At 38.8% G+C, this 27,413-nt stretch overlaps 2 protein-coding genes across 4 annotated transcripts in view; both read right to left on the bottom strand.

Annotated features, from left to right (window-relative positions):
- Nucleotides 1–513: 513 nt before the first annotated feature.
- Nucleotides 514–16,182, bottom strand: FKTN (fukutin). Its single transcript, XM_032206434.1, has 9 exons — nt 16,028–16,182; nt 15,408–15,467; nt 12,978–13,181; nt 10,618–10,895; nt 10,134–10,266; nt 8,536–8,665; nt 7,389–7,522; nt 6,000–6,127; nt 514–2,821 (listed from the first exon to the last, which is right to left on the bottom strand). Exons 1-9 carry the CDS (start codon nt 16,130–16,132, stop codon nt 2,608–2,610), a joined length of 1,386 nt encoding a protein of 461 aa, XP_032062325.1. The 5' UTR covers nt 16,133–16,182; the 3' UTR covers nt 514–2,607.
- Nucleotides 16,183–16,445: 263 nt separating this feature from the next.
- Nucleotides 16,446–27,413, bottom strand: part of FSD1L (fibronectin type III and SPRY domain containing 1 like) — a 30,581-nt gene continuing 19,613 nt past the window's right edge. The window contains exons 9-14 of one of the 3 annotated variants that reach the window (XM_032205632.1): nt 26,274–26,400; nt 24,511–24,543; nt 21,397–21,485; nt 20,695–20,946; nt 20,276–20,364; nt 16,446–19,732 (exon numbers count right to left, since the gene is read on the bottom strand). In XM_032205632.1, the coding sequence (XP_032061523.1) occupies nt 19,586–19,732; nt 20,276–20,364; nt 20,695–20,946; nt 21,397–21,485; nt 24,511–24,543; nt 26,274–26,400 (737 nt within the window). In that variant the 3' untranslated portion in view covers nt 16,446–19,585. Of the gene's footprint in view, nt 19,733–20,275; nt 20,365–20,694; nt 20,947–21,396; nt 21,489–24,510; nt 24,544–26,273; nt 26,401–27,413 lie in introns of all 3 variants that reach the window. The other 2 variants (XM_032205631.1, XM_032205633.1) reach the window with 2 other exon arrangements.

The following is a 27,413-nucleotide window of genomic DNA, read 5'->3' on the forward strand; positions in this document are numbered from 1 at the left end:
AGACAAAATAATGCCCACACATATTGCTAATAAGCCACAAGGTTCTGCTAAACATGAAGACTCAATTTTATGCAATTTTGCATTCTTTTTTAAGCAAAAATCTATTGGATGAAGGGGGTACTGGAAAGGGAACTTCAAAGCAGAATATGATGTATTTTAAATACATCAGTGTTTTGAAAAACAGCTTTGTAATAGGAGCTGCAAGACTAGATGAATGATAATGAAAGTATAAAGTGCTCCTCTGTAAAACAGCTTCAACAATGAAGAAACTCCAATGCAAGTGGCATAAAAATGTCATGATAAAACACCATTACTAGCACACGGTAAATCATATTAGAACTCGGCATAGCTGGCATCTCATCAAATTTATTAAAAAATAAAAGCTCAAGATTGATGTCCAATAAGCAGTGTAAGAAACAGTTCAAAACTTCTGCCTCTGCATTATTTTGTAGTAACTACAATGAATGTGTTAAACGCTGCCCAAGATGACAAAACAAAGCATGAGACCACATCCTGAGTAGCAAACTAGACCCTCGTTCCTTTAATCAGTGTTAAATATTCCTTTGTATCTTCTGAAGAGAAAATATTTTAACTCGAATAACTTATACACAGTTATAATCAAATATTTAAGACATCCTCTCTCTCAGGAACATGCATTTTTTCCATTACAAATTCTTTCCATGTACAAATACAAAGTCAAAAATTTGACAGGACTGTAATTTTCTGATAGCATCTTTCCTTTCATTTTTTAAAGATCTATCACATTTGTAAAACTTGCAGGTTTACTGTACACTATTAAACAAAGAAGTTGATGACAACAGAGCTCCGAGCACTAGAATCATGAGGACATTGGCCTTTTCCATTTTAAGGAAAGAAATACAAAAAAAATCTACCTGAGAAATTATCCCTCATGATGCCATGTTTATGTTTGCAAGTTAGTGGCAACAGCAGGATTTCGTATCTCCTTCTTAATTAGGCAAAGTTACAGCACCACTTCAAGCCAGCACGACAGGTTTTGCCAGAAGCTGAATAATTCACTCCATTGTCTCAGTAGCAGGAGAACTCTGGAACACAGAGGACTGGCAGGGAAATGGATGCAGCACACTCCAGGATGGGGACAGCAGGGAAGACCCCGAGTGCACCTGGAATAATACAGCCATAAAACAGCCGCATGGCTGAAAACTGCACATCAGCAGAATGCAAACCACACACTCAACCTCCCCAGTAAGAATGTGGCACAGCTGCAACTCGTGGACAGCCCTTCTATGTTAGCAAGGAAAGAGTGGATGCAGATTAGTTGCAAGAAAACAGGAGAAATATTCAGTACCTTGACACTAGTTCAAAGTATTCCCCAGTCTGTACCACACATCAGTCATAACTCACTGGTAACTCTAATGGTCTCGCCTTCCCTGCACAGCAGGGCTGGAACAAACTTGGACACATAATTTCACATAAAAGCTATTACTCTGCTCCAAAATACTGAGCAAGAGAGCTTATTCCATTGACCCAAAAGACAACCAGAAACAAGAGGAGAGAGTTGTCAGGCTTCCACTCCCTTCCCATCCAAAGCCTAATGTTATGCTAACACTTCCCTTGCAATCATGCTATTGCAAATTTGACGGAGCAGTTGGTGTTTGTACACACTTCTGCTTACACTTAGGGAAAAGAGCTGTGATTCACAGGGATCTCAGTTCTGTGAGCCCATGCTAAACAGAAAAGCATCAAGACCCTCATTTCCATCTAATTGTAAGAAAGCAGGGATAGCTATGATCCTCTAAAATCCGCTCAGTTCCTGAACAGAGAACACTGATTGGGATATCAAAACCAGGTAATACATTTTTTCAAGGCAAGCACCTCCCTGCAGCATACACCCTCATGTTCACAAAAAAGAGAGAACAAAAGCAGGTAACATTCCCTGTTGTTACATTTCTTGTTATTGCATGCAGTGGTTAGTTCAACTCTTACTGAATAAGCTCTGATGCAGACAGGGCTTTCAATTCCTCCACCCACTCATTTAATATTAGACCATTATCCCACAAATGTGAAGCAGGTGGGTCACACAGGTTCTGAACTGAAACATTCCACTCCAAGAGCAACCTATTACACATCAGAGGGATACACGACTCTCAGATAAAATGCATTCAAGGTACTCATAAATAGGGTGTTTAAAAGTTGTAAATTCACAGAAGCATCTCAGAAAAACAAAACAAAACAATCAAACAAAAAACAACAACAACAAAAAAAGAACTTCTCCAGGATTCTTCCATCCTCTCCTTCTCTTGAGCTTGAGAAATGAACAGTTTTGATGATCCCTAGGAAAGTCCAAGCAACTTGCCTACAGTTTTTACTTAAATGATCAACTGCCCATATGTTTACATCATTTTGTACATCTTTACTTTCAGTTTCCCTTCTCTTCAGTTCCCACATTCTGCCTTTAACCTTTAACTATCAGAATGCATGATGAATGTGAAAAAATCTGTTAAGCAAAAAATGGAAAACGTCTCCTTGGGGAACTGATGAGAAGTTATAAAAGGAACGGATCTTGATGCTCTTGGGAGACAGGAAATTACAAAGTGGCAGTTTCAAGGATACCAGGGAGGTGATCGATTAGTAGATCTGAATGACATCGTCCCACTCATCGACAGGCCAGACACCGTTGTACTGCACGTTGGACGGTGAGCTCTTCCAGTCCCACATCTTGACGGGAACCTTCCAGTCTGGCCCGTAGTTGGCTTCAACATACTGAAGGGTTTCACAGGGAACGTGTACCTTGAGTTCTACGAATTCAGTCCAGCACAGAGTAAACTTTGGAAAGAGATACCTGCACCACAAAAGAAGATGGTCACTAGTAGAAGACTGAAAGACACATCAGTAAGTCCACAGAGAAAGCAAGCAACTACAGTGAGAAGTCAAGCTACATTTATAATTTTTGTTTTTGTTTCTTATTTCAGAGCTTCCTATCTCTGAAGCATTATTTAATTACTGGACAGCAGTGTTACCAACAATAGCTGGTTAGTAAGTGTCATATATTTAAGGAGAAGAGCATTTCCAATTCTGTCGCTGTTTATTTCCATGCTATTCTGCCAACACGAAATTACTTGGTCCCTGTCACTAGCATTCTGTCAAATAGTATTCTATTTGTACCTGTTCGTTTCTGTAGAAAACGGGAGCCCTTCCTAGAAGTATACTGACACCAGTGGAAATTCACAGGTAAACTTCAGTCTGATCAGAATGATATCCTAACAGAGCCCAGCATCACTGTCTGCACGTTAAACCAAAGCCTATACACTATTCCTGCAGAGGGAGGATCAATTCTGAAGTTAAATCTCTAACAGAAAAAAGTGATCTAAAAGCTCCTTCTCACAGGCTAAAAGGAATCACAAGCACTTAGCACTTCTGAAGACAGAAGAGAGTTGAAAGATTTGTGCATTTGCATGAATTAAAAATCCAGCAAGTTCCTCTAAGTATAAACACAACTTTATTTCTAAGAGCTGAACAAACAATTTCAGAAAATAAAACCTTGCTTTTATGTATTAAATGGAGGTTAAAAAAAATAGCAATCAAGCACTTTGGGATTCATATCCAGAGATTGCTGATTAGCTCTAAAGTAAAGCAAAAAGAAAAAAAAAAAGCCATCTACTAAAAGGAAAATAACGTAAATTAACATTATTAGTGGGTCTACACTCACCAAGTAGCTCATGTTAACCCAGGAAATCATACACTTAAACAGAATTGCACTGGGTGTGCATAAGCAAAAGCTATCAGCAAACCACTGAAATAATATATCCTCCAAGGAGCGAACTCTGAATAACCAATTTTAAGGAGAATGAACAGATAATTTAAATAAACTATCTAATCTGTAAAGTTAAGTCAGTTCGAAACTTCACCGAAATGATTACTTAAGTAAAATCAGATGTTTACATTCATTGATGAAACATTTAACTTTCAGAGATGCTTCCCACCACTGGAATCCTTGCTCACTGTCCACCCATTCCAAGTGGCTCAGATAGGGCTACATACTCTTATGCACGCACACTGCTCACTTTTTTCTTCCATTTTCGGTCTCATCAATCTTTGGACATAAAAGCACTGAAAAGATTTTATCATTACACAAAGGCCTTGATGTTAAGAAACTACAAATTAATTTATTTTAAGGATTAAAGCATACAATATAGATCTGATTCACAGGGTCAGTTTTTGTAAATACGTATTCTCTGCTGAAGAACGAAATTGTCCAGCACAAATTTGGAAACTAAAAAGAAATTTCAACTGTTGTTACTTCTAGACAAAATTACAGAGTATGTATGAGTCTGCTAATGTCTGCATTGTTGTGGAAGTATTTGTACACATGAAGATGCAAACCACACAGAGAGACTCATATGGTTTTGAAAGCAGCTTGTGAAGGAAACGGAACAAAATGACTCATGAAAAATATTTTCATGACTAAATGAGAAATACTTCAATTTTTCGTATTTTTTTTAGCAAGATGTATAGAAAATGCCTGTATAAATATTTAGCTTTAAAGAAAAATATTTATTTTACTCTTCATTTGTTAACAACATAAATATCATGGAAAGCAGCCTCCATCCTTTATCTGTGATGATCTAGTAGCAACCGATTTCTCTTCTGACACCATTTTATATGGTATCAGCAGGTGAGATTTTTTCAGAGCTACTGACGTGGATTTAGGATTCAACACTACCAAACAATCACTTCTCTTTTGCCTGATATCCTCACTTTAACTTCCCTTAGAATTTTGAAAGGGCTTGAAGACTGAGCAAAACTGAGGGTCCCAAAGTCTGACACTAAAACGCAGTTTTGAATATCAGCCCTGCTGGCATGGAAACAAGTATTTCAGTTTAGACACACCACAAGCACAGAGAAAAGAAAAGGAACTTACTGGTCAGCTTGACTCCTCAAAAATATATTACAGAAAATCCTCCATAATCTTGACCAGAAAAACAAATATTAAACCTGCTCTGGAGAACCATGAAACTGTTGCTGTATTCTAGGAAAACCACTCTGCAACGTACCACATCTCCTATGTGGGAATATTCCAGTAACTCTTCCATTAGTCTATTTATAAGTGCACCTTTTGACTCAGGTCGTCAAAAATCTTCCCCAATCTTTGTTTATCATTTCAGAACAAAGGTAACTAAGGCAAGGAGTCACACACTATCACTGTCTGGGTGACAGTGTTCACTATGTTCTTGTTAGCTAACTGAAAGCAAATGCCGTTCAGGCAAAATATGGAAGATAATGATATCCCATATAGGCCAACAAGGCTTTCAACTAGTCTGCAAGTGTCTCTGGGTTAAGGTGGGTGATGCAAAAAAAAAACTAATTATCAAACCCTACATTCAGCTTGCTAAGCAGACTAAAATGATGTTGTATACATTTGTTGATTTAATACCTAAAAGAACAAAACAAGAAATGCAGGATCCTATTTAAAATTGCATTTTCAAAATATGAACAAGGTCTGCAGTAGTTGTCTGCACTGCTGTCACAACACTACAGTCAACGAAGTATTCCAGATCATTACAACAACATCCAAAACGATGGGGTTTACTTTGCTAGGACAGTTCAGACTTTCTGGCATAACACTCACCAAGGCAGATGCCTAAGGATTTGTTTTTCACTACAAAATAAGTTTGTACAACAAGCAGTTTTAGAGACTTCTTTCTCATTTTAGCTCTTGCTTTAACTTAGAGCTTGTCACACTCCAGATAGCATCTGCCTGATACACAACATGACAGCGCTGCTTTAGATTTCACAAGAGAGCTGACATTTGACAAGCCGAGCACCTCTCTAGTAAGGCATAGTATTGTTATCTTTCCACTTTTCTAGTCTCAAAGTGCAAAATCTCCACTGATTCTCCTCTGATAACTGTGACAAAGAGCACAGACTTTGCCAGACAACAGCACACAATACAAAATGCTAACACTAAGCCCTAACTTGTTCAATTTCTTTCCTATTAGAGGTACAAATCCAGTTCATACTTAAATTTCTTGCCCGATTTTGCCTGAGTTCCTCCGTTCCATATGTGGTCATCCTCTTCATAGAAGAAAAAAATATCAAGCTTCACATCATCTTCTCCCTGGAAAGAGAGTTCCAAACTGTCCTCCACCTAGAAGACAAAAACACACAATATATATGCTCATAAAAACACAAAGCTACGTATGTTTAAGAGAACAAATTTGTCTTCATTAACAATGCAGTAACTACCATCCTAACTGTAGAAAATACACTAACTCAACAATTTCTTTATTTTTGGTGCCTTGAGAAAACTACAAGTTTTCTGCACGTCAGTGGGATTGCCTTCTCTTTTCTCCCTCTAGCCCCAAAGCTCCAGCACCATCTCCTTGGCTTCTGCCACAACTCCAGCACAGAGCCATTTATGCTGGGATCAACTCTAAGTCATTCTGAACAACAACAGTCATTCTGAAGACAACAACAGATCAACATTTACAGATGCATTTGCTTTGCACTGTGAACAGAAAATGGCTTTCTTTAGATTCCCACTTTTCCTCACACAGCTCGTACAACAGCCTACCACAATTCAAGCAGGAACTGCTAATATCTGAGAGCGCAATTTGTTAAAAGACTCTCACATAAAAGAGAGGAATAATATTAGTGAATAAACACATGACCAGTAAGTGTCTTTATTTAACACCTATCGTAATACCTTCTGCTATGATAAAACACTCACTAGCACCAGTAATGGTAACTTCAACTGTGGCTGAACCTCTGATATGAATTCCTGTACTTCTGTTTCTCCATTCTATCTTCATTCTGATTCCTCTCTGCAGCTTATACTTTGGAAAAAATAAATTAGTAATGGACAAGCCCAGTGTCAAGCGATCTTTCGCTTTCTGCTATCTCTGCATAGAAGGATGCACATCTCAGAGCTATCACCAATCTGCCCCTGATTGGGGTTGATTGGGCCCGCCCAGCATCAAAGATTAAATTCTACCTTAGAATCATAGAATTATTAAGGTTGGAAAAGACCTTCAGGATCACCTGGTCCAACTGTCACCCCACCACCAATGTCACCCTCTAAACCATGTCCCTAAGCACCACGTCCAACCTTGATTCTTAAGTTCCTCTAGCAGCACTGATGCAGATTAGACTCCTCTAAAACTTAATAAAAATTGCTTCTGAAGTGAAACTCAGGCTCTCCAAACAAGTCTGAAGCTAATACAAAAGGGCTTTTCTCATACACTGTTCAAGAGAATACACAGGAATCAATGAGATTATATGCTTAGGTAAAATATTTCTGAGTAAAAGTCTGCATGAGAAGACTTCAGATACCCACTTCTATCTAAATGAACTGTGGTACTCAAACCTACAGAAAGACAGATGAAGCAAACTATTCATTATCTATGTACCTTGCCAAATTTGTGCTTCAGTGGTAATCCTGCCTTCTGAAAGGCTGGAATGATATCTGCTTTGTAGTCCCTTATAAAGATCCCCAGATCCACGTCTTTGCTGTAAGGAATGACATTGCACTGTCTATACCAGCCTGAGGAGAGGAAAAAAGGAAAAAATGAATTAGTTAGTTCAGAAATGTAAGAAATATATCAAAAAAAACCAAAATCAATATAAAAATGACCAGTCTAAAGGTCATCAGCCTGAAATCCTTGAATGAGACCATAAACAAGACTTTTTCTTTTCTCTTGCACCAAAGGAATCACACTGGAGAAAATTTACACTAAAGCACTTAGGGCCAGCTCCTTCCTCCAGAAAGCCAGGAATGAGAGAGAAAGTATTAACTGTTTAAAAGAGAAAATATCTCTGGTTTTCTAATTAAGATGTCTTAAAGGGAAAACATACACTTTATCTGTGTCCAAATCTAATCAGAAATGAACAGTTACAGGGCTGCAGCTGTGTTTTTAAATTATTATTTTAATTAGTGTCTGAGATATTACTCATCTCTAAAACATTACTGCAGTAAGACAGTAAGTGGAACATTCTTTTGTCTGTGCCACTTTTTAAAATCTAGAAAACAATATTCCCTAGGAAAAAAATAAATGTAAGCTAATTGTGCACATGTGAGTTTTCACAACCTATTTCAATAATGAAAGGATCAACTATACATAAAAGGTCAGTGACAAATGCTAAACTTCATGGGAAGAAAATCAGATGAGTCTACAAGGACATCAGAAGAATGTGCCCATCATTGTATTTTCCATCCAGGAAGACAATAAATTGTAAGCCACATGACTTAGGGAACTGCTGATTACTTTCCAAGCAGTGATCAACACCATACATTTAACTGCTAACAACACTTAACACTTCACTTGAAATATGCCCAGCATCTCCAAGGCCCAGGCCTTTAAAGAAAAATCATTTGGTCAGGAGCAAAAAGACCTTATTTTAATAAAGCTAATGTGGAACACCTGCCTCACACTTCACAGATACCACCCTCCAGCCCAGCACATTTAGCTGCTAACCTCAGTTGACAACCATGAAAAAGTTGCAAAAGCAACAGAGGATACAGTGTTTCGAATTTCAGACGAATTAGAACAGTTTTACCTAGGCAAGTTCCACTGCTCAACCAGAACTTTACTCCCAGGTTATTCAGTGTCAGGGCAGCCAGATGGAGCAAGGATTTTGCTCTTTTTCTAAATTCCACGGCATCAACAGAGGCATCATCAGGATACAGCTAGAAGGCAAAGGTAAGCTACTGTGAGATCAAACTTGTCCCTTCATTTTCTGGTGTCCTAAGAAAAAATGACCTTTAAAAGTTTATTTAAGCAATATCTGGGCATTATCTGTTCTCACACACAGAGTCCAGTTTGAGAACATGCACTAGAATGACAAGTTAAATTTCAACTCTGAAATGTCAATATTCATTTTTTCCAACCTAGCAGAATGTAAGGTCAGGGTAAAATAGAAAATGACTATATATATTAGACAGTGTTGGCAACAATATGCATGAATCTTAGCTCTGCTCACACCGAAGTCAATACCCACAGTTTGGGGGAAAGCAAGGACAGAATTAGATTTACTTGGGGCATGTTACAAGTTTATTTGGCGCCACCAAGTGTTCCTGCTGCATATTGACAACTTCTGACATGAAACACTAAACACAAAGAGAAAGAAAGTAATGTCTATCTTCCAACTGCAACTGTGGTAGCATCTTCTGTAATGCAAAGCCAAGAACAGCATGGCAGTCGGGATGAATGTTCACAAATCAGACGTATGAACAATGGACTGACCACTGTCATGAACTGCATTTTCTATACCTGGAGCAACTACTGCCTCAGGACTTCAGAGTGGAAGAGGGGCATGTTCAGTTTCTGTCCTTTTTACAAGGGAAGTGACAACACATGGGTACCCTTCTGTAAACCTTCCTGCTATACATACGTATGGGGAGCTACAGCCTACTAAACTGAACAAGGACAGATGTCATGCACAGAGACCAAAGGAGAAGTCCCTTCTCTGAGATCTTAAATGTCTCAAGAACGGAACTTTCAGCATCCTCTTTTTTCCCTTTCTGCAAAATTGGAGATTACTCAAATTGAGTGACCTGACTCTGACTCCACTGCCTTAACTGTGGTACTTCTGGAACTGTATCTCAGTCCTTGTCAAGCCAGGATGACACACTACCCCTACTCCAGCAGGAAGTTTTTCATTGTCTCCTAAATGAGGTGTCAGTGTTCTAAAGATAATGCTCTAAACAATGATGAAAACATTGGCTTACATTGTCAAAAAAGCAACGAGAAAAATGTATGGTTCAAATGAATATGAAAGTAAATATTATTCAGAACTCTGAGAAATGCCTTAAGTAAAATTTTTGTCTACAAAGATACACAAGATCTCATGAAATCTGTTTAACAAAAAGAATGTAAGAGAATTACAGACATGTTGGTTACCTCATCCTTTCTTAGTTCTGGAAAATGGTAAAAAAAAATGTACTCAACAAATCAAAAAGAAAGACTATGATTTTTCAGTTAAGTTTTATTTTTATTACCTTTTACTAAATTCTGTTGAGTCTCAGAGTCTGCACTTAGCTTTATGTAAGTGAATGATAAATTGTGTCTTACTTAAATGGAACTGTTTATGTAGGCTTTGGCAAATCAGTGAAAATGTACGTTACATCTCAGGGACACCACCTGATTACCACTAACCTGAAAGAAAGCCCGAGCTTCTCTGTACCTACATTCAAGAAATCTAGAGTGTGTCATCTCCTCTAGAAAACTGGACGGATTTTTTGGAATTTGAATTTTTAAGTCGTCAATGGAAACAAGCAAGAGTTCAGGCCTGCATGGAAAGAAAGATGAAAAGTTACCCCATCCAACTCTTTTACAAACTATAAGTCATTTTGTCCTCTAGCTCTGGTTAAAAACTTATTACATATTACTGCCGGTGACTCCTTTGTCCAAATATACCCAAAACTGATAATGATCACAGAGCAACAAAAGTTTTAATATTTCCCTCAAACCCGTCCAAATTTTGTCTAAAAAGAAATTCTATCCCAGTAAGTCCACACTTAGCTTTTCAGATCAGTGGTTCCATTATTGACTCGTGACTTGTACTAAATCTGTTTAGTTTGTTGTTCAGTACATTTGAAAATTAAATGTAATTTGAAAATTACCTCTGTTGTGAACTCACTTTTCATATGCTCCAGGGTAGCGACCGAAGTGGAGTTTCCGGAAAGGCACAAACTTTCTGTCCATATGCTGCTTGAGCCTCAGGGGGCCATGCCAGAGGTAATTACCGCTCCTCTCGTAGAAGACCACCAGGTGAATGGCATGAGACGCCAGCTTAAAAATGTAGTGCAAAGGAATTTCAGTCCCAGACAGGTCATCCATACCATCCAAGCGGGGGTCCTTGTTTAGGACTTTTAGCCATTGGAACCCCATTTTCTCAGCAGTTCTAAAAAGTCCCACCTAAAAATAAGAGAGAAAGACAAACAGAAAGAGAGAAGCTAAAGGGAAAAGAAACCAAAATTGAATGCTAAACGCTTATTATTAGCTGACATTATTCCCAATTTTTATTTTCTAATCAGATTTAAGCACCAATTACTTATAAAACCTTAAAGATCAAGAACCATAACTAATTCCAAACACTGTATTTCCTTTTCTTAAATTTTGTTCATCAAATGATCGATAAAACAATCTAATTGCTGCAATTCTTTTCTCAGCATGTTGTGCTTTTTGTAGCATCAACAAAATAATGCTTTGCAGAAACTCTTACCTGTATAATATGAAGAATAATCCAAAATCTTTACCATAATTAAAAGCTATTTTCAATATTCTAAGAAAACCATTCACATGAAGACTGCTATTAACAAATTTCAGAATTCTTAATATATGAATGGTAAACCAATGACTCAGATCTTCACACTTAATACCAGAGTAAGTAAAGGCTACTCTGCGCCTTTGCTGAAGATCTCAAAGCCATGAGGACTGCATTCTTTATGTATTGGGATATTCTGTTCTAAAAAAAATATCTGCTACATTCAACCTTAGTCAGAACTTCTTTCATTTCGCTTTCTGCTTGCTTTGACCTGGCTACACAGCAAATTCCTCTAAAAAAGAGGAATAAATTCCCTTGCAGACTAAAACACTCTCTGCCACAATACCTGTTCTTTGTAGCTCACATTTTACACCTTTGAATCCAAACTCAAGTTTCATGCTTGGTCTAAGTTTGTTCCTTCCGAGAGCAGACTTCTCTGCACTTTCAGATTGTTCTCTAAAGGTATGCTTGTGCTGAACTTGGTGTTCCCAAGGCCTTGAATAATGATACCACTAATCCAAAAATGATTACTAGAAGATCTTATTTTACAATGCATACAAATATTTGTCTAAATCTCACCAAACAACTAACGCCACACCAGGTAATAGGCTTTCCTATTTTCACAGAAAAAAAGGGATGAAATTCTGGCTGATAAGAACCTATCAGCATTTAAAGACCCTTTCAATTACCTGCCTTGAAGTGTTTTATATATGTATATAAAACACACATCTCTCTGAATGCTATAGACACAAACAACATGCAACATAGGAATGTAGAAGTGAAATTGTATTAGTGTTCTGCAACACAACCTTGTTCTCAGTCCCTTTAATTCCTTAACTGCTGTGGGTAAAATAACGGCCTGATCAAATACAGGGTGCCACCACTCTTCACCTGGGTAGGACTGCTTCAGTGAAATAGCTGTTGACCACTTTAATGTTTCTTGATGGGGATGGGAACAGGGATGCAAATGAGGAAGGGAAAAGAAAAAGGCTGTTTATTATTGGCATCTCCAGTCTGTATAAATTAATCTAATATGTATTTCCAGATGACACTTGGCTGATAAAAGTCTTGGATTCCATTTTGTCCTTCATCACTTACTATGCCTCTCTTTTTAATACATCCATTTAAAAATCTTAAACTACTAAAGAGCAGAGGTGCCACTACACTAAGTGACAAAATAAAATGGTGCAAGTACTGGGATGTACTAAAAGAAATGTAAGCCAGCACATTATAATAATCTTCCCAGCCTTGTCACATCAGTACCTGAATTTTCTTCTTGACAGATCCTCAAATTCGAGACTGATTACGTCTGTACCCACATCACAGCCTTACATATTCCATTTTACAAGAACATACAAGAACAAACTCTTTTTCCTTTTTGGGGGTGGCATGTTATAAAAAGTGCTTATGAATATTGCAGACAGTTTCTAAAAAACTTTCAGTTGTTTGAAAGGACTCTTAATATATCCATCTTCAAACCACTTCTCTGACTTCCCTGACAAAGAGGCAGGGTTGCTACTCTCAATAACTCATGTGTTTCTAAAGCCACACAGGCTAATGCCTGAATACCTTTTACTTCAAAAAACAGTTTATTTTACCAATAGCCTTATAGGATTTCCACACAATGAATTCAGAGTCCTTAATACAAACATGTAAACACTATGTCACAAAATCCTACAATAGTTAAATGCATTAGAATATGCAATATGAACTGAAGAAGAAAACACACTTACCTCATGCTTCCACGTTTTGTCCAGTAGTGCAAACGTAGTGAAGTCTCTTGGAACACAGAAGTACTTGCATTCTGGACTAGGGCCATCAGAAGAACTTCTGATCTGTTCAATGTCTTTATCAACAAGTCCCAGAATTAAAGGATCAATCAAATACACTGGAATATTGTGACTGGATATTAAGGATAGAAACTTCCTAACCACATGCTGCAATAGAGGAGAAAATTAGAAGTTAGAAATATCACGTTTTAGTGTACAGAAGTTAATACATTAAAACTCTTGACCAATTTTCAGATAGAAATCTTATCTACCATATCTCCCAATACATTTTTGAGTGTGTGCTTTATTTCTATAAAAAAAAAAATGTGGAAATGGAAACTTCCTCTTTTGGAAGGTAACAGTCTGCTTCAGGCTTTCCATGTCTCTAAGACAATAGGAAAGATCTTTCAGATTCAATTAAAACTTGTGTACAAAGTGTGACTCAGTGAGAAGTTAGGAAGTGAGCACTGAAGATTTATCCAGTCTTTGGCTATGCAGGGCACTCAACCATGGCAACGCTGCAAAAGGAGGTAAAGGCTGTACCACCAGGGTCTTGTGCATGGTGAGCATTTATGAACTTGACTCAGAGGAGAATTTTGATCAATTACATTTAAATATCCATAGCATATGGAAGATTTACAGCAATCACAGCTGCCCTATTATTGAAAACGTAGCTGAGCTATTTAACAGCAACAGTTACATTTAATGACTGAAAGTAGAGTTCTGATCAGGAAAAAAAAAATGGTTAGAACACCACTGTCAGGCTTTATGTCACCAGGTTTCTAGATGAGGCATGATAAGGGAAAACAGTGTCTGTCTGTCCAAGCTACTAGCGTAGCAAGCTGACCCTGGTCTTCTAACTCAAGCTCTAACCTTCTTCCAGTCAAGCTCCTCCTGTTCAACCAGAATCTGTATGCCAACTCCTAGTTCTTGTACAGGGCTTTGGCTTCAGAGAGGTGCAAAAATATGAGTGAAGACAGAATGCTGATCAACAAACAGAATCTAGACAGCAGCACTGCATGTGCTTTACAAGCAGATGCAAGGCCACCCTCTCAGTGATTTCAGCTACATGGACCTGAAAGGTAAGTGATGTGCTAGCATTATTTCTGTAGTTAGAACAAGCAGATAAACAAGAAGCAAATCGGTGCAGATCTACTTTTTTCTTGTCAGTTCTCCAGGGGAACAGGTGCTTCTAACTGTAATTTAAATAATCAGTAGAAGGGGATGGTCATGATATCAAGCAGAACTCATTCACATAGAGTACTTTGGACTCCAAAGGAAGACTCTAAAGAAAACACATGGACCATTCTGCTTTCTTACTAATAATCCTGTAATACCACGTTAAAGCTAATGAGAGCTCTGCCCAAAGAGTGGCAGACTGGAAGCTCACTGTGGCTATGTCACCTAACACCACATAGGTAGTTCCAAAAAGGAAGCCACCTCCAAGAACAGTGAGACGTTCCTGGCACCAGCAAGCAGTCCACAGAGCAGCTGGTTTGGAGCATTCCCAAGTACAGCTCTTAACTAGAGTTCCTTTCCTCCGGCTCAGCAGAAACAAGGCATTTAAATGGCTGTTTTGCTAACTAGCAACATTATCATATTGCATCCAAAGCAAAGGGCACCCAGCTCCCAGCACTCTGTACTCCCCAACCACCTGGGCTATTCTTGCAGGGGGAGATCTGTTAACAGAAGACTTCTGTAAAAGTGGTTCCAAACTCAGTATAAAACCACATCAGAACTTTTGATTTCATGAGGCCAAGATGAAGTTTTGGTTGCACTGAATCCTGTAAGCCTTATGTAAGAGATAACAAAAATATTCTGTTTCGAGTATGTAATGGCACTTGTAACGCTGTTGCTGAATGCTGGAATAAGGCAACTAGTGAATGCTGAAATGTGAGGTTTTCCTGCTTGCAAAGAGCTTTACAGCCCAGGATAACCAGGTAACCTGAAACACTTAGCAGCAGGGTAAGCAAGTGCAGCAAGCATAGAAGTTTTCTGTGACATGAGACCTGCAGCTTGTTCTTTTGCCATGATACAATCAAGCAAGGTGGAAGTCCAAAAGCCAATCTTTTCAATACTCAGTCTGAAAGAATACAAAAGCCTAGATCAAAACTTCAATATCAGAAAGAACAACATTTGGTTCTTAAAAATGTAAACAACACTTCTAAGGACTGTACAGCAAGAGCTGTAACACCAGCTCAACTGTCTCAGTGTTCACCTTGAACTTCAGTTTCGAAACACTTCACAACTTTCACTCAGTGAAGGGAGTATGGTTTAGTCCTTAACGCTAAATAGCTCCAGTGAAGGGCCAAGAGAACTGGGCACTGAGTTTGCAGTTTTGTACGATTTCTCTGAGACTTGCAGAAGAACCAGGTGAGCCGACGATGTACGTACCCATCTAGTGCTGTCCTGGCCTGATTGGCTTCCTCTGACTTTTGAAAAAGCTGCTCCGTTCTAGCAAAAACAAATAAGAAGAGGGGAAGAAAAAAAAAAAAAAAAAGTAAATTTCAGCTGAACAGCTTCTTATGATTTCTTCGCAGGACTTCCAAGGGCCTTTATCCAGTTAGCACTGTATGGTCGTGGTTGTGGCTAACCTAGCTACTGTACTGAACCCAATCACCTAACTACAGCGCTGAGCGTGAAGTCACAGCCTAGTGCTCGGGCTCGGTGTATTTAGGAGGACAACATAAGCCTTAGGGATTGACAGACATGCAGGGACTGCCTGACCAAGTCTCGGGTCCCTAATTCTTTCTGCCTGCAGAAAGCAGGGAGGGATCTGATCGCCCAGGAGCCTTGCTGCAACCGCAACTCGGGCAGAAGGCAGAGGCTGCTCGCCACCCAGCACCAGGGCTGCCCCAATTTATTAAGCGTGCCCCCCCCCCCAAAAAAAAAAAAAATATATATATATATATATAGAAGTCCGTTTTTTCTGTAAAAACAAGGGGAGGGCGCGGGGTTGCCGGCACGCTGCGCTCGCCCACAGGCAGGGGGCAGCCCCGCGGGGAGGGCGTTACCTTGTGCGCCAGGTAGGACCTGTAGTAGGCGAGCTGGAAGAGGAGGAACAGCAGGCTGCTGAGGCTCAGCAGCGCCAGCACCGCGTTCTTGTTGATCTTCTGCATCGGGACCGGGGCCGGGGCCGGGACCGGGGCCGGGGCCGGGGCCGCGCCGCCACTCGCATGGCCCCGGGCCGCTACCGGGGGGACCCAACCGGGCCGGGCGGGAGGCGCAGGGCGCATGCGCGGGGCTGAGGCGAGCTGAGGCGAGGCGCCGCCCGCCCCTGTCATGGCCGCCGCGGGCCGTGCCCGAGGGTGGGGGGGGCGTGGGGCTGAGGGCCGGTGTGTGCCGCTGTGGGGAGGGGAGAGCGGCAGGAGGGAAGGGGAGGGTGGGGTGTGAGGTGCTTTGCTCGCGTGAGGCAAAGATAAGAAGGAGACGTCTGCTTCTGCTTCGTTTATTTGGTAGTCACAGCAGCAGCCATCACCGGGTGCTTGTCAGGCATCCCTTCTGCAGCTAGCAGCATTTGTGTCACGCACACAGCTTTCCGCACACCGAAACACACCGCGCCTCGCCACAGCGCGAACTCAAGGCGAGCCCTTCGGCTCCCTACAGGTACCGGTTGACCAACTGGTGTCAGCATCTGACGCTGGTCACCCGGCGGAAAGCTCCGACGTGTCCGTGTCGCCGAAGGAACGGGCTGGAGCTCCAGAGCAGGGAGGCTGGGTGAGGATCGAAGTCAGCAGGCAGGTGAGTGGTAACCCTCAGACAGACAACACAGACAGAACTGCAAACCTTCAGGAGCTCAAATCCATCGCCAAAGAACAAGCCCTGAAGATGCCTCCTGGAAAAAAAGTAACTTCACAGGCTGCATGCAACCCCTTTTAGCTGCAGAGAAACTTCATAACACTTTTTTTTTTTTCCCTCATTTGCTTTGTACAAACAGTGCACCAACCGTATCACTAATATATTGGTACTCAGTCAAGACAGACACCAGCTCAGAGAAGTCTAAAAAAAATCTAAAAGTGCTTAAGGCAATTCTTTATATCCCCATTTACTAAGAAAACAATGGAACTACCTGTTAGCAGCAAGAATTTGGTATCTGTGCAAACTATTTTATAACAAATTCAGCTTTTTAGGGTAAAAAAGTTCCTTTAGGACATCAGTCAAACAAAACTTTGCAAGTCACTATCACAGTATGAAACAGTACAAGATTCCTTCAAACTAAATATGAAAGAAAAAAATGCATTTTTACACTTCGTGTATAATCAAGTTCACCTTGTAGGTTTCAGTACATCTTGCTGAAACAATTTCTTCATTTAAATGCTCTTATATACCGCTGGAGATTAACTCAAGGAAAAGTGTGTAATGAGAATTAACCACATTATAAACATTTGCTTTCTTTCCTGAAGGGAAATTTAAATAGGAACTGTAGATGGATATCTAAAACCAAGGTGGTATGAACAAGCACTAGGCTATTTAAATGCCTGTTTACCTAAGTCACTCAACAGAACAAGTCTCAAAATAAGAAGCATGTATCATAACCCTCCTCTCTCTCACCAGTAGGGTCTAGGAGAGCGAGTCACATCATGATGCATTTATTGTAGTTGAGCCCCTAGTCAGGTGTTTATTGCAGTAAAAAAGAAAGGAATGAGGAAGAAATAGTAAATATTTGGACAGTAACAACTGAGGATACTACGTGATAGATTCAGATGTTGTCCATTTTAGGATTATATCACATTCCATTATCACATGCTTCAAGACCTGAAACACTCAACTGGTCTACAGGTAAAGTGGGAGCTGGTTTACACTTTCCACTGCAAGAGAGATTACAGCTAACTGAACATCTCTTAACACTTGCACTGTGAAGAAGTCTCAGGTACGAAGTGAACATTAAGGGCTCAAATTTCTTGCCAACTTCATGATTTCTATGAGAAAAATCTCCAGTTAGGAAAGAGTTGATTCACATATATCAGAGAATTACTTACAGGCTCCTGGACTTGATCGGAAGGAAGCAAGCAGATTTTAACAGTCAGTAATACACAAATATTCTAATTTAAAAGCTAACATTTTCCACAAAGAATATAACATGCTTTTTTTTTTTTTTAGCTCTCCCACTAATATAAATCATTTGACTATTATTATTATTATTATTAAGATCCCAAAGTAAGAGCTGAGACAAAAAAAATACGTAGGCCCACCATTTCACTTGTTTTGTGGAAGAACAAATGTAACTACAGATCCAAAAGCAGATTAAACCTCAGTTTGCAAAGCATTTGCTCACTTTTCCCTTGCCCTTAAACAAGGAAGGAAGGGCTAAGTTTGAGGCCTTACAGAGATGCTTTAGAATACAGAATTTCTTTAGGATATGATCTTCCAAAAGCCAGACTCAGACCCACATACAAATGACACATGGTATAACCTAGGGAATTAACAGTGGGATGCTAAATGTATTTGCCACTTTTCTGCTCAGTGCAGAAATAATGCAATGTTTGGTCTTCTCTAGTTATCCAGGAAGTTTCAGGAATTGCTAGTAAACTAGTCAGAACAGGTATCAAAAATGCATCCAGGGTTCAAAGCATGCCCCTTTGTCACCAGGAATTCAGTGCTGCCTCTTCTCAAGGTCAGCTTTAATACTGACACTGTGTTTCAGAAGTCTTAGTCAAGCCTCAAATCTGGGCAGAGAAAGAGCTGGAAGACGCTTTACGGCAATAGCTCCCCCTTCTCTTCTCTGTATTTGATCTGAAGCTTTTACACCGTTGGTCCCAGACTTGGCTGCACCGCACCTTTGCTACCTGCAGACAAGAACTGGCTGTTCAACCCATCATTCGTATCCAATGAATACTTCGATCAATGTGAACTGCCAGTTATCAGAATCCAATCAGAATAAAGCCACAAAACTGGAAAACCAAGAGCAGACCCAAAATACACTACTTCTGAGAGCAGTAACATGCTGTGCATTTTAAAAAGTCTGGATTTTTGGTTCTCAACCTCTTACCTGAGAGCATGCCTAGTACAATGGCTGACTACCCATACTGAGTCTTCATGGTGGCCAGACAAGTGCTTGTGTCTCTGCATTTCTACATTTTCTGTAATTTGTGATAAACAGGAGCTGAACTCAAACTCTAAATAGATATTTGAATTCATTACTCACGGGAAATAGTAGGATCAAATCAGAAAGAAGCACAGATTGGTCTCAGTGCTCCTTCATAGGAAGTCTACATGAATTGATATTCTTTTGAAATACATGTTTATCTCATGTTTGAATGGGAAGCCAAGTAGTAATACAATCTATAGCCAAATAATTCTTGCTAGGAGAGCTAAGAAAATAGTATTTGTTACATTCTTCATAGAAAAATAATATTCATAATAAAAATTAATATTCAAGTCCATAACAAAATGCTTACATACAGTATTAGAAAAGTTTCCCGACTTATTTTTCAAATAAATAGCTTAGTTTTCTGTCTGGCTGTATGGATTCACAAACCTTTGCACTACCAGGCCTTAAAACAACAGTTGGTAACAAGCCCATGTTAGTACAACGCTCCCAAGCTTCTGTGCATAGCAGCTGCACAGAATATTCAGCAATGGGAACGTTCAATAGGCATTACTGGCACACTGTATAGACTGCAAGTTGAAGAATTCAATCCATTTACACTTTTCTGGAATGCTTTCACTACACTTGGCACCTGCAAACAGGTAGACACGGAAAGCCCACCGCACCAAACCTAAGGGAAGGAAGAAAAAGATTTAAAAAAAAAAAAAAATCAATAATGCAAACATGATGAAGCATCTACAACATTCCCCTTTTCCCCTCCTACAATAGAGCTGTCAGGAAACTTATCCCACAGCTGGATGTCTTCCCCCTAGTCACAGCACTCAAACATTCCAATCATGTAGAAGCCAATTTTGAATAAGACCACGAAGTGCTATATACACATACTGTGCTTTCAGACTAAGTCTACAATGAAATTTAAAGTGCAGTAGTGCAAGACTTGTTTCTAATAGGAAAACTTCTTAAAAGACTAATATATATAGTAACAACAAGTACTTAAAATGACAATTAAAAGCAAAACTCTGTTCTCCAGTGTTTGAAAGCAGTGTTTTGTTTCAGTATGATATGACAGAATGACATCAGTGTAAACACAGTACAAAAATAAAAGTTTGAGAAGCTTCAGGGCCACAGTTGCAAGGGACATGTAAACCACAATGATTAGTCTTCAACAAAGTGAATTCAGTGCTAGAAATAGATTTTTTTTTTTGATACTGACCATAAAACCTGGTAATAATGGTTGAGTGAACTTTGTTTTGAAGGCATACAGGAGTTCCATTGAGTTTGCATTATAAAACATGAGCTGACCTGAAAGAGGCAGAAAGCAAGTTAAAATACATGTTTACATTCTGTTGCTACCTAACTTTTTGTAAAATTCATACTTTTCCAGGGAAAGGTCCCTGGAACACATTAAATCCATTCCACATGACTACGAAAATTCTCAGCTGCTCTGTCACAGAGATGAACTGCGGTCATTTGATATTATGAGCAATATTGCATGAACAACCCGGTCCCTTATTGTCATAAGAAACTGTACCAGTCTGGAAGTAACTCTAATGTACTTTTAGCTTTATACTGCTTCAACTTGACACAATAGTCAAGTAAGTTTTATCTCAGTTCCTTAAAATTGTAACTTACCTCCATCAAAGTTGCAGTATACTCCTATTCTGTCTGTAATAGGTAAGTCTAGGGTCTTGCTTTTGTTATTATGTTTTGCGGAAAGGGTGCTTTGCAGCCAGTTGTTGATGTGGATACACCAGCTTGAGTTAGTCTTTCCCAGTTGATCAAATTTCCCCAGGTTTCTGTATGTCACTCCCACACTGTAGCTTTTGCAGTCCTTCTGTGCTGTCGCCTCCCAGTAATGTTCTCCACTTTCAATAGCAGTGTCTCCTACCAAAAAAGTGTATTTAGTCGCTATAATTAAGTGTACGTTACAATGTATGCTTCCTTACAGGCATCAGTGGGATCTGCTCCATTTTAGTTTAGAGCGAAGACTATAAAAAGAAAAATCTTAACTACAAGGAAAAAATATGAATGTACAAGTAGATAGAATACAATTATAAAGTAGAACAAGAAAATAGCTTTTACTTACATCCAGTGAGACAAAATGCATTTAGGATCAATTCACATTTAATACCTGTGTCAGTCACTATTGAACTTTGTAATAGAGAACTTCAAAAGAGTTGAACTCACTAGCTGTAGCACAAAATTTTGGTGTTAAATAGTCAAGGTTATCTCCGTGGGGGACAGCATCAAGTACACAGCCTGGGAAGAACTCTTTTTTTTCCTCTGATTCTTTCATAATCTGACCTTCTCACAGAAGTGAAAAGTTCACCTTACCTAACACTGTGTATGATTCACCAGAAAAACGATCTCTGCAGCCCTTCACTGCGGACCTTGTGCTAGAAGTCCTCTTAGGAGATGCACCACTTCTAAGAAGAAAAGAACCATTGAAGATTTGCACACTACTACAGAAATGCACACTAAAACAAGTTTTCCAAGCAAAAGGTTGCAATAAACACGCACAAGCTATTGAAATGGCACAAATGGTTCAGCCACTAGCAACGCTTACAACCTCTAACATTGAGTTAGTATGCATGCATAAGAATTGAGACGGAAGAGATGATGGGCAGAAAAAAGTACAAGACATCAGTTCAGAGGCAGCTCAGAAAGGAAATGGGAGAAAAAAGCAGATGTTTGGCCCACGTTTAAATGACCTTCTACATAGAAGTATTATGCCTGTAACACGCAGAACCTTAGTTCAGTTTTCTGTTTTCCTGCAGAATATTTCTAATAAACCTTGTAAATCAGCTACAACAGATAAGAATACACTGATACTTAATGCAAATATGCCTAATTTCCACTGGACTTTAAATATCAATGAATGGAGAAAATAACATCATCAGTTTTATGTTAAGTAGATTTTTCAGTACATGCATAGCTTGTATAAACTACTAAAGAAATCACAGGAAAGTGCAACCATGTGAAGAGCTACAAAAGGAATAAAATGATGATTGTTATTTAAAAATGTACACTAAAGTAGATACAAAAGCCAGGAGTGTCAAATCTAAACAATTTATTAAAAAGAGATGAGATGATACTTCCAGAGTTTAATGCCCCACAACTCTTCTCAAAAAAAAAAAAAAAAAAAGTATATTGAAGGTTGGGGGCTTTACCTGGTTACAGGAAGTCAAAGAATACAGAAAATAAAATTGTCACAGCACATTGTGCTGAGGAGCACACAGCAACAACTCCACAAGAGTCATTACTAATCCTAATCAAGAAAGGCTTAGATTTTCTAATCATACTTCTCTACACCATTCTCAGGAAGCAATAGCAAAATAAATGAAGAAACACTTCACTCTGGAGAATATGCTAATGAGCAATCAGTTGCATAAAAGAATAATTTTAACCTAATGAGGTTTCCTAATGAGGTTTTCAAACATTTTATTTTACCTTAGTTATGCCCTCAAAAATAATTCTAGCAATATAATCGTTAAATAAAATTAAGGCTATTTGCAAATTACAGTGGATATTAAACCTTGGTAGCCAGGGAATCATGTCTGGTTATTATTTTAAAGGCGATTAGTAGCAAAAAATTTTAGCTTCCTGGAAACAGCTATGTAGTTTACAGTTTAATTTTATTAACAAAATTTAAACAGTATGAAAGGCGAGTATCACTCTGAAATACATGTCAGAAGTAATTTTGAAATCTTCAATCCCCAGAGTCTAGCATAGGTTACCCTACATACAAAAAAGGATGTTTTCCTTCCAACCTTCACCTCAGTTACAATTTTGCAAAGCTAATTATACTTAAGTATTGAGAACTAGCATAGTGAAATTTTGCTTGCTGCCATTCTGATTCATTCAACACTGACTTTACACTTTCTGGAATTGTTCTCCAATATCGTTTCATAAAGGGTCAGAAAATGCCCATTTTGCTTAATACCATCATTAAAATAAAGTCATGGGACAATCAAAAGCTGAGAGTTATTAAAGTGTTATTTATGAGTGTGCTAAAATGTCTTGATCATCTTCATGACTAACTTTGTTCTAATCCAGTTACAGAAGCTTTCAAAAAGTCACTGCTCTCAAAGTGATGAAAAAAGATTGTTTACATTGGCATCACAATTCAGCATGCAAATTAGCCAGTACTGATCAGAAGCCAACTAATCTTCTAAACCGCTTGCAAGAAGCATGTGAATAGGGTGAGTGTATATCATGCAACAGCGCAGACTACATCAAATGCTTTTCAGTTTTGTTAACATAGAAGAAGCTGTAGATTACTTACCAAAGGAAAGAGAAATGAGCAGTAGCATGAAAACAAAACAAAAACACAGCAAAGCCAAGAATTAAAGCATAATTTCAGGAGGAACCATCACTCACTGCAGATTCCATCCTGCTTTAAGTACAATAGAGACTATTCACACTTCCAGCAAACTTCCAAAAAAAGTTGCTGAAATTCTTCTATTAGGTTGGGTATACCTGAGTTACGCAGAAAGCAAATCTGGCCACTTAGAGAAAAGGAAAAAAGCAGCTGCTCTGTTAAAATTTTGTCAAAGTTAGGAAGACATTAAAAGGTCTTCAGTATAATTTAATTCAAATCTTCTTTAAGCAGCCACTACACAAGCTTTCTCAACTGAAATCTCACAGCCTTTACCAGTTCAGACAATGACCATTAGTATTTGGCATGAAAGACAAAAAAAAGTTTGTTTGTTTTTCCCCCTTAATTTTAAGTTCTTAACTCTCCATTCCAAAATGGGAAGGCAGGAATGTGTTTTTTTTTTTTTTTTTTTTTTTTAGCACTAAGTCAGTTTGATGCCCAGTTTCTAACTCCCCACAGTTTTCTTAGCTAGTGAAATAACTGATGCATTTCTTCCACACAAGGTTTGACTTCTTCCAAAGGTTTGACTTGCCATGAAGCTTTTTATACACGCCATCAGGCTAAGCTCCATCCTCTTGGGAAGTATAAAAACACATCTCTTCCTTTGATGACTAATATCAGCTATCCCACAAGTTCAGAGGCAACAGGTAGTTGGATTCAAAAATAAGAACTAAAATAACTTTTTTTTTTTTTTTAATTTCTACACAAGGAAAAATTAATCGCATTTAAAAAAAATCTAGTACGCCATCATGTGCCCAAAGGTTAAACATCAATAACAGGAATCTCTGTGCCAACTCTAGAATGCAGAATGCTCTTCCACTGAACATCTGGCTTCCTGCACACCAGGATGCATCCTATCAATAAGACTTTTTTTTTTTTTTCAGTCACTGGAAAAATCCATACATAATCTTCAGGAATCCACATTAGAATTCTGAAGAATTTAAAAAAGCATGTGTGTACTGTTACTGGTAAAGGCTGTTAGATTTATTTCTCTCACTACATCAAGCAAAGGGATTTAGCAAAGATTTCCAGCAAAACAAGATAACAGATCCTAAGAGGTATATTATCACCTTTTTTTGCTCTTCAGGACAGGATACTGGCCACTGTCAGACAGAAATAAGTAGTCATTAAACAACTGTGTATTATTACAGTAAATTATCCCCATTTTTAAGACAGCACTAAAAGGCACTCTACCATGCTTCTGGCGGTATATGTCTGTAGGGAAGGTATTTGTTCATATATTATTCTCAAGCAGTGCTCCTTATACTTAAGAAATGCCCGCTGAAAATCAACTGTCTTTGAGGAAGAAGTAACCAGCTCTGTGGACACGAGAGGAGCAGTGGACACTGTTCACACCTTGGACATTCTCACACGCTCTCCACATCTGTAGTGGTGAGACACGGACCGGTAAGCGAGCCAAAAACTGTGGAGATAACCAGCTGACCACGAGGCTCACAGATGTGGATGGGGTTCTCCAGATGGAAGAGCCCCACACAATAGGACAGGCTGTGGGACGGCTGAGGAAAGAACAAATCTGCAGAAAAGCAAGTGGAAGTCTTGGTGGAGAACAACAGCAGTCTTCAGTGTGCCCTTGTGGCACGTGTGGCTAACCACATCCTGGGCTGTATCAGCATAACAACCAGGAGGCCACGGCAAGAGATCGTTCCTCTTGATACGGCAGCTGTCAGGCTGTTTGGGGTCTTGAGTCCAGTTCTGGGCTGCTTGGGACTGTACAGACACTGACATACTGGCAAAAGTACAGTGGTGAGCCAAAAATAAAAACAAAACTAAACAAAACAATTATAGGACTGGACCAGAGGAAGACCCAAAGACAGCTGGGTTTGCTCAGCATTAAGACAAGAAGATCACGAAATCTGGTGTGGTCTTTAGCATCATAACATGAAGCTACAAAGATGACCAAGCCGGGCTCTTCTCAGAGGTGCACTCTGACAGGTTGAGAGGCATCTGGTACTAGTTGAAACACAGGAATTTACAGTCAGATATCATGGTATTCCTGCCTTCCCATTAAGGTGGTCTGGAATAGGGGCCCTGGGAAGTACCATTCTTCATCCTTGGAGATATTCAGATCTTAGCTGGATAATAGCCACAGCAAATCAAGCTAGTGAGGTCCTTCCAACCACTGTTATCAACAGCTTCTAAGCAGTAAACACGTTTCAGTGTATAAAGCTCAACAAATAATCTACCAAGAATTCTGCTGAAGTTACTTACGTATTTTTCCTAGATGAAAATAGTTGGTAGATATCTTTAATACCACCACTTTTACAAGAGCTAAGTTCTATTATTATTATCTTTTACTACCTGGCTTTAGTGGTATCTTTTCCTCACCAATGAAGGTTATGAGATAAATTAAACAACCACCTGTAGTACCAATTTTATTCTTAACTTGAGCTTTTGCAAAAGGACATAACAGCCAGTTCTCTCCTTATTTTTCATGGTAAAAATTCTGTCCATGCACCATTACTGACCTGCAAAACTACTGAACGCAGTCTTTCACAGCTGAATATCAGTTACGTCCTGACAATTACCTTATCTACAAGGTATTTTAGTACCTTGACTGATAAAACTCATTTGCTAAGGTATAAAGACTTAAATCCAACTTAATGTTTAAGACACTTTTATAACTGATTCCATAAATAGCCTCTATGTCTGTTACAAGGGCAGGGAAATAAATATTCCTTCCAAAGACTTCTGAGTAAAATTTGGTGTTCCACAGTCCTACCATCAAATGCTTTAACTTCTCCCTGTCCTCACCCATTAATTGCCACATGAGGCATCCCAGACAGTGTAAACTTTTACAAACCAGAGTTCTTACCTGCCTTTGTTTTCTTTCCCTTTTGCTTTTTCTTGACCTCTTCCTCCAGTAGGATCCCATTCAACATAGTTTTCTTCAACTTTCAAGTTCAGATGAGATGAAGTATCGTCCAAACAAAACACAAATGCTAGTTAAGACAAAATGTGAAATGGTGAAGTAGTACAATGTTCTCTGCCAATGGTGGCTATTCAAAGAACATAATGAAAGTAGTAGTAAAATTATAGCAGAGTAGCATTTGACTTAAACATCACCTTGTTAGTAATTGTTTTCTCTAGTTACAGCCTACTTCCTTGGTTCTCATAATCATGAATGATTTAAAAAGCCACACATTTTCTACACTGTACAGCACTGATTCTCCAACAATACATTTATGAGGACTGCAAACTTGCAGAATAATAAACTGACAGGGTAAAACATAAGCAGAGTTGAACTGTGAAGTTCACTGCAGATATCAAAACACTATTAGATGCATGAAACTAGAAGTGACCTGGTATTTGCTACAGCCAAATTCTCCATCCAAGAAAGCAAAATTAATACAATGTGCTAAGTCCCTGAAAGATGCATATTTATAGACTATTTTGTAAGTGTCCTAGTAGCATCAGATATTATAGTCTAATGCTGGAAGAAAGCGTACTCAAAATTTTATGAGTTTGGAGCTAAACACAAGTTTGCTTGTTTTTTTTAAAAAAAAAAAAGAGGTAAGCACATTGATGAGGATTCTGAGTTTCTGTGGACTGATTAGTAAAAGAAAGAGAACTAGATGCACCGTTAAGGTGGACAGACGCACTAAAAATTACATTGGCAGCTTAATATCTACCCAAAAAAATCAAAATCAGAATTACCTTTCTCGTGTTGGAATCAAGAATTGAAGTAGCTAGTAAATATATCAGATTCTATACATATGAGCACCATACACTGGCTGTACTTTAGGAAAGTTTCAAGCCTTGCGAAGCATAAGCAACACTTATGTCAAGTGCCAGAGTAAAGCACACATGCCACGGTTGTTTGTATCAGCCATTTTGCCCTTTACTCTGCAGACTTTAGTATAGTTGAAGCATCAAGATAATTATTTCCAGCGTAACAGTTAAGACTTGTGTTCTATTACAAAGCATCACTTTGAAGAAATTAATCTAATTTATT

Source organism: Aythya fuligula, chromosome Z (assembly GCF_009819795.1).
Source record: "Aythya fuligula isolate bAytFul2 chromosome Z, bAytFul2.pri, whole genome shotgun sequence".
Classification (NCBI taxonomy): domain Eukaryota; kingdom Metazoa; phylum Chordata; class Aves; order Anseriformes; family Anatidae; genus Aythya; species Aythya fuligula.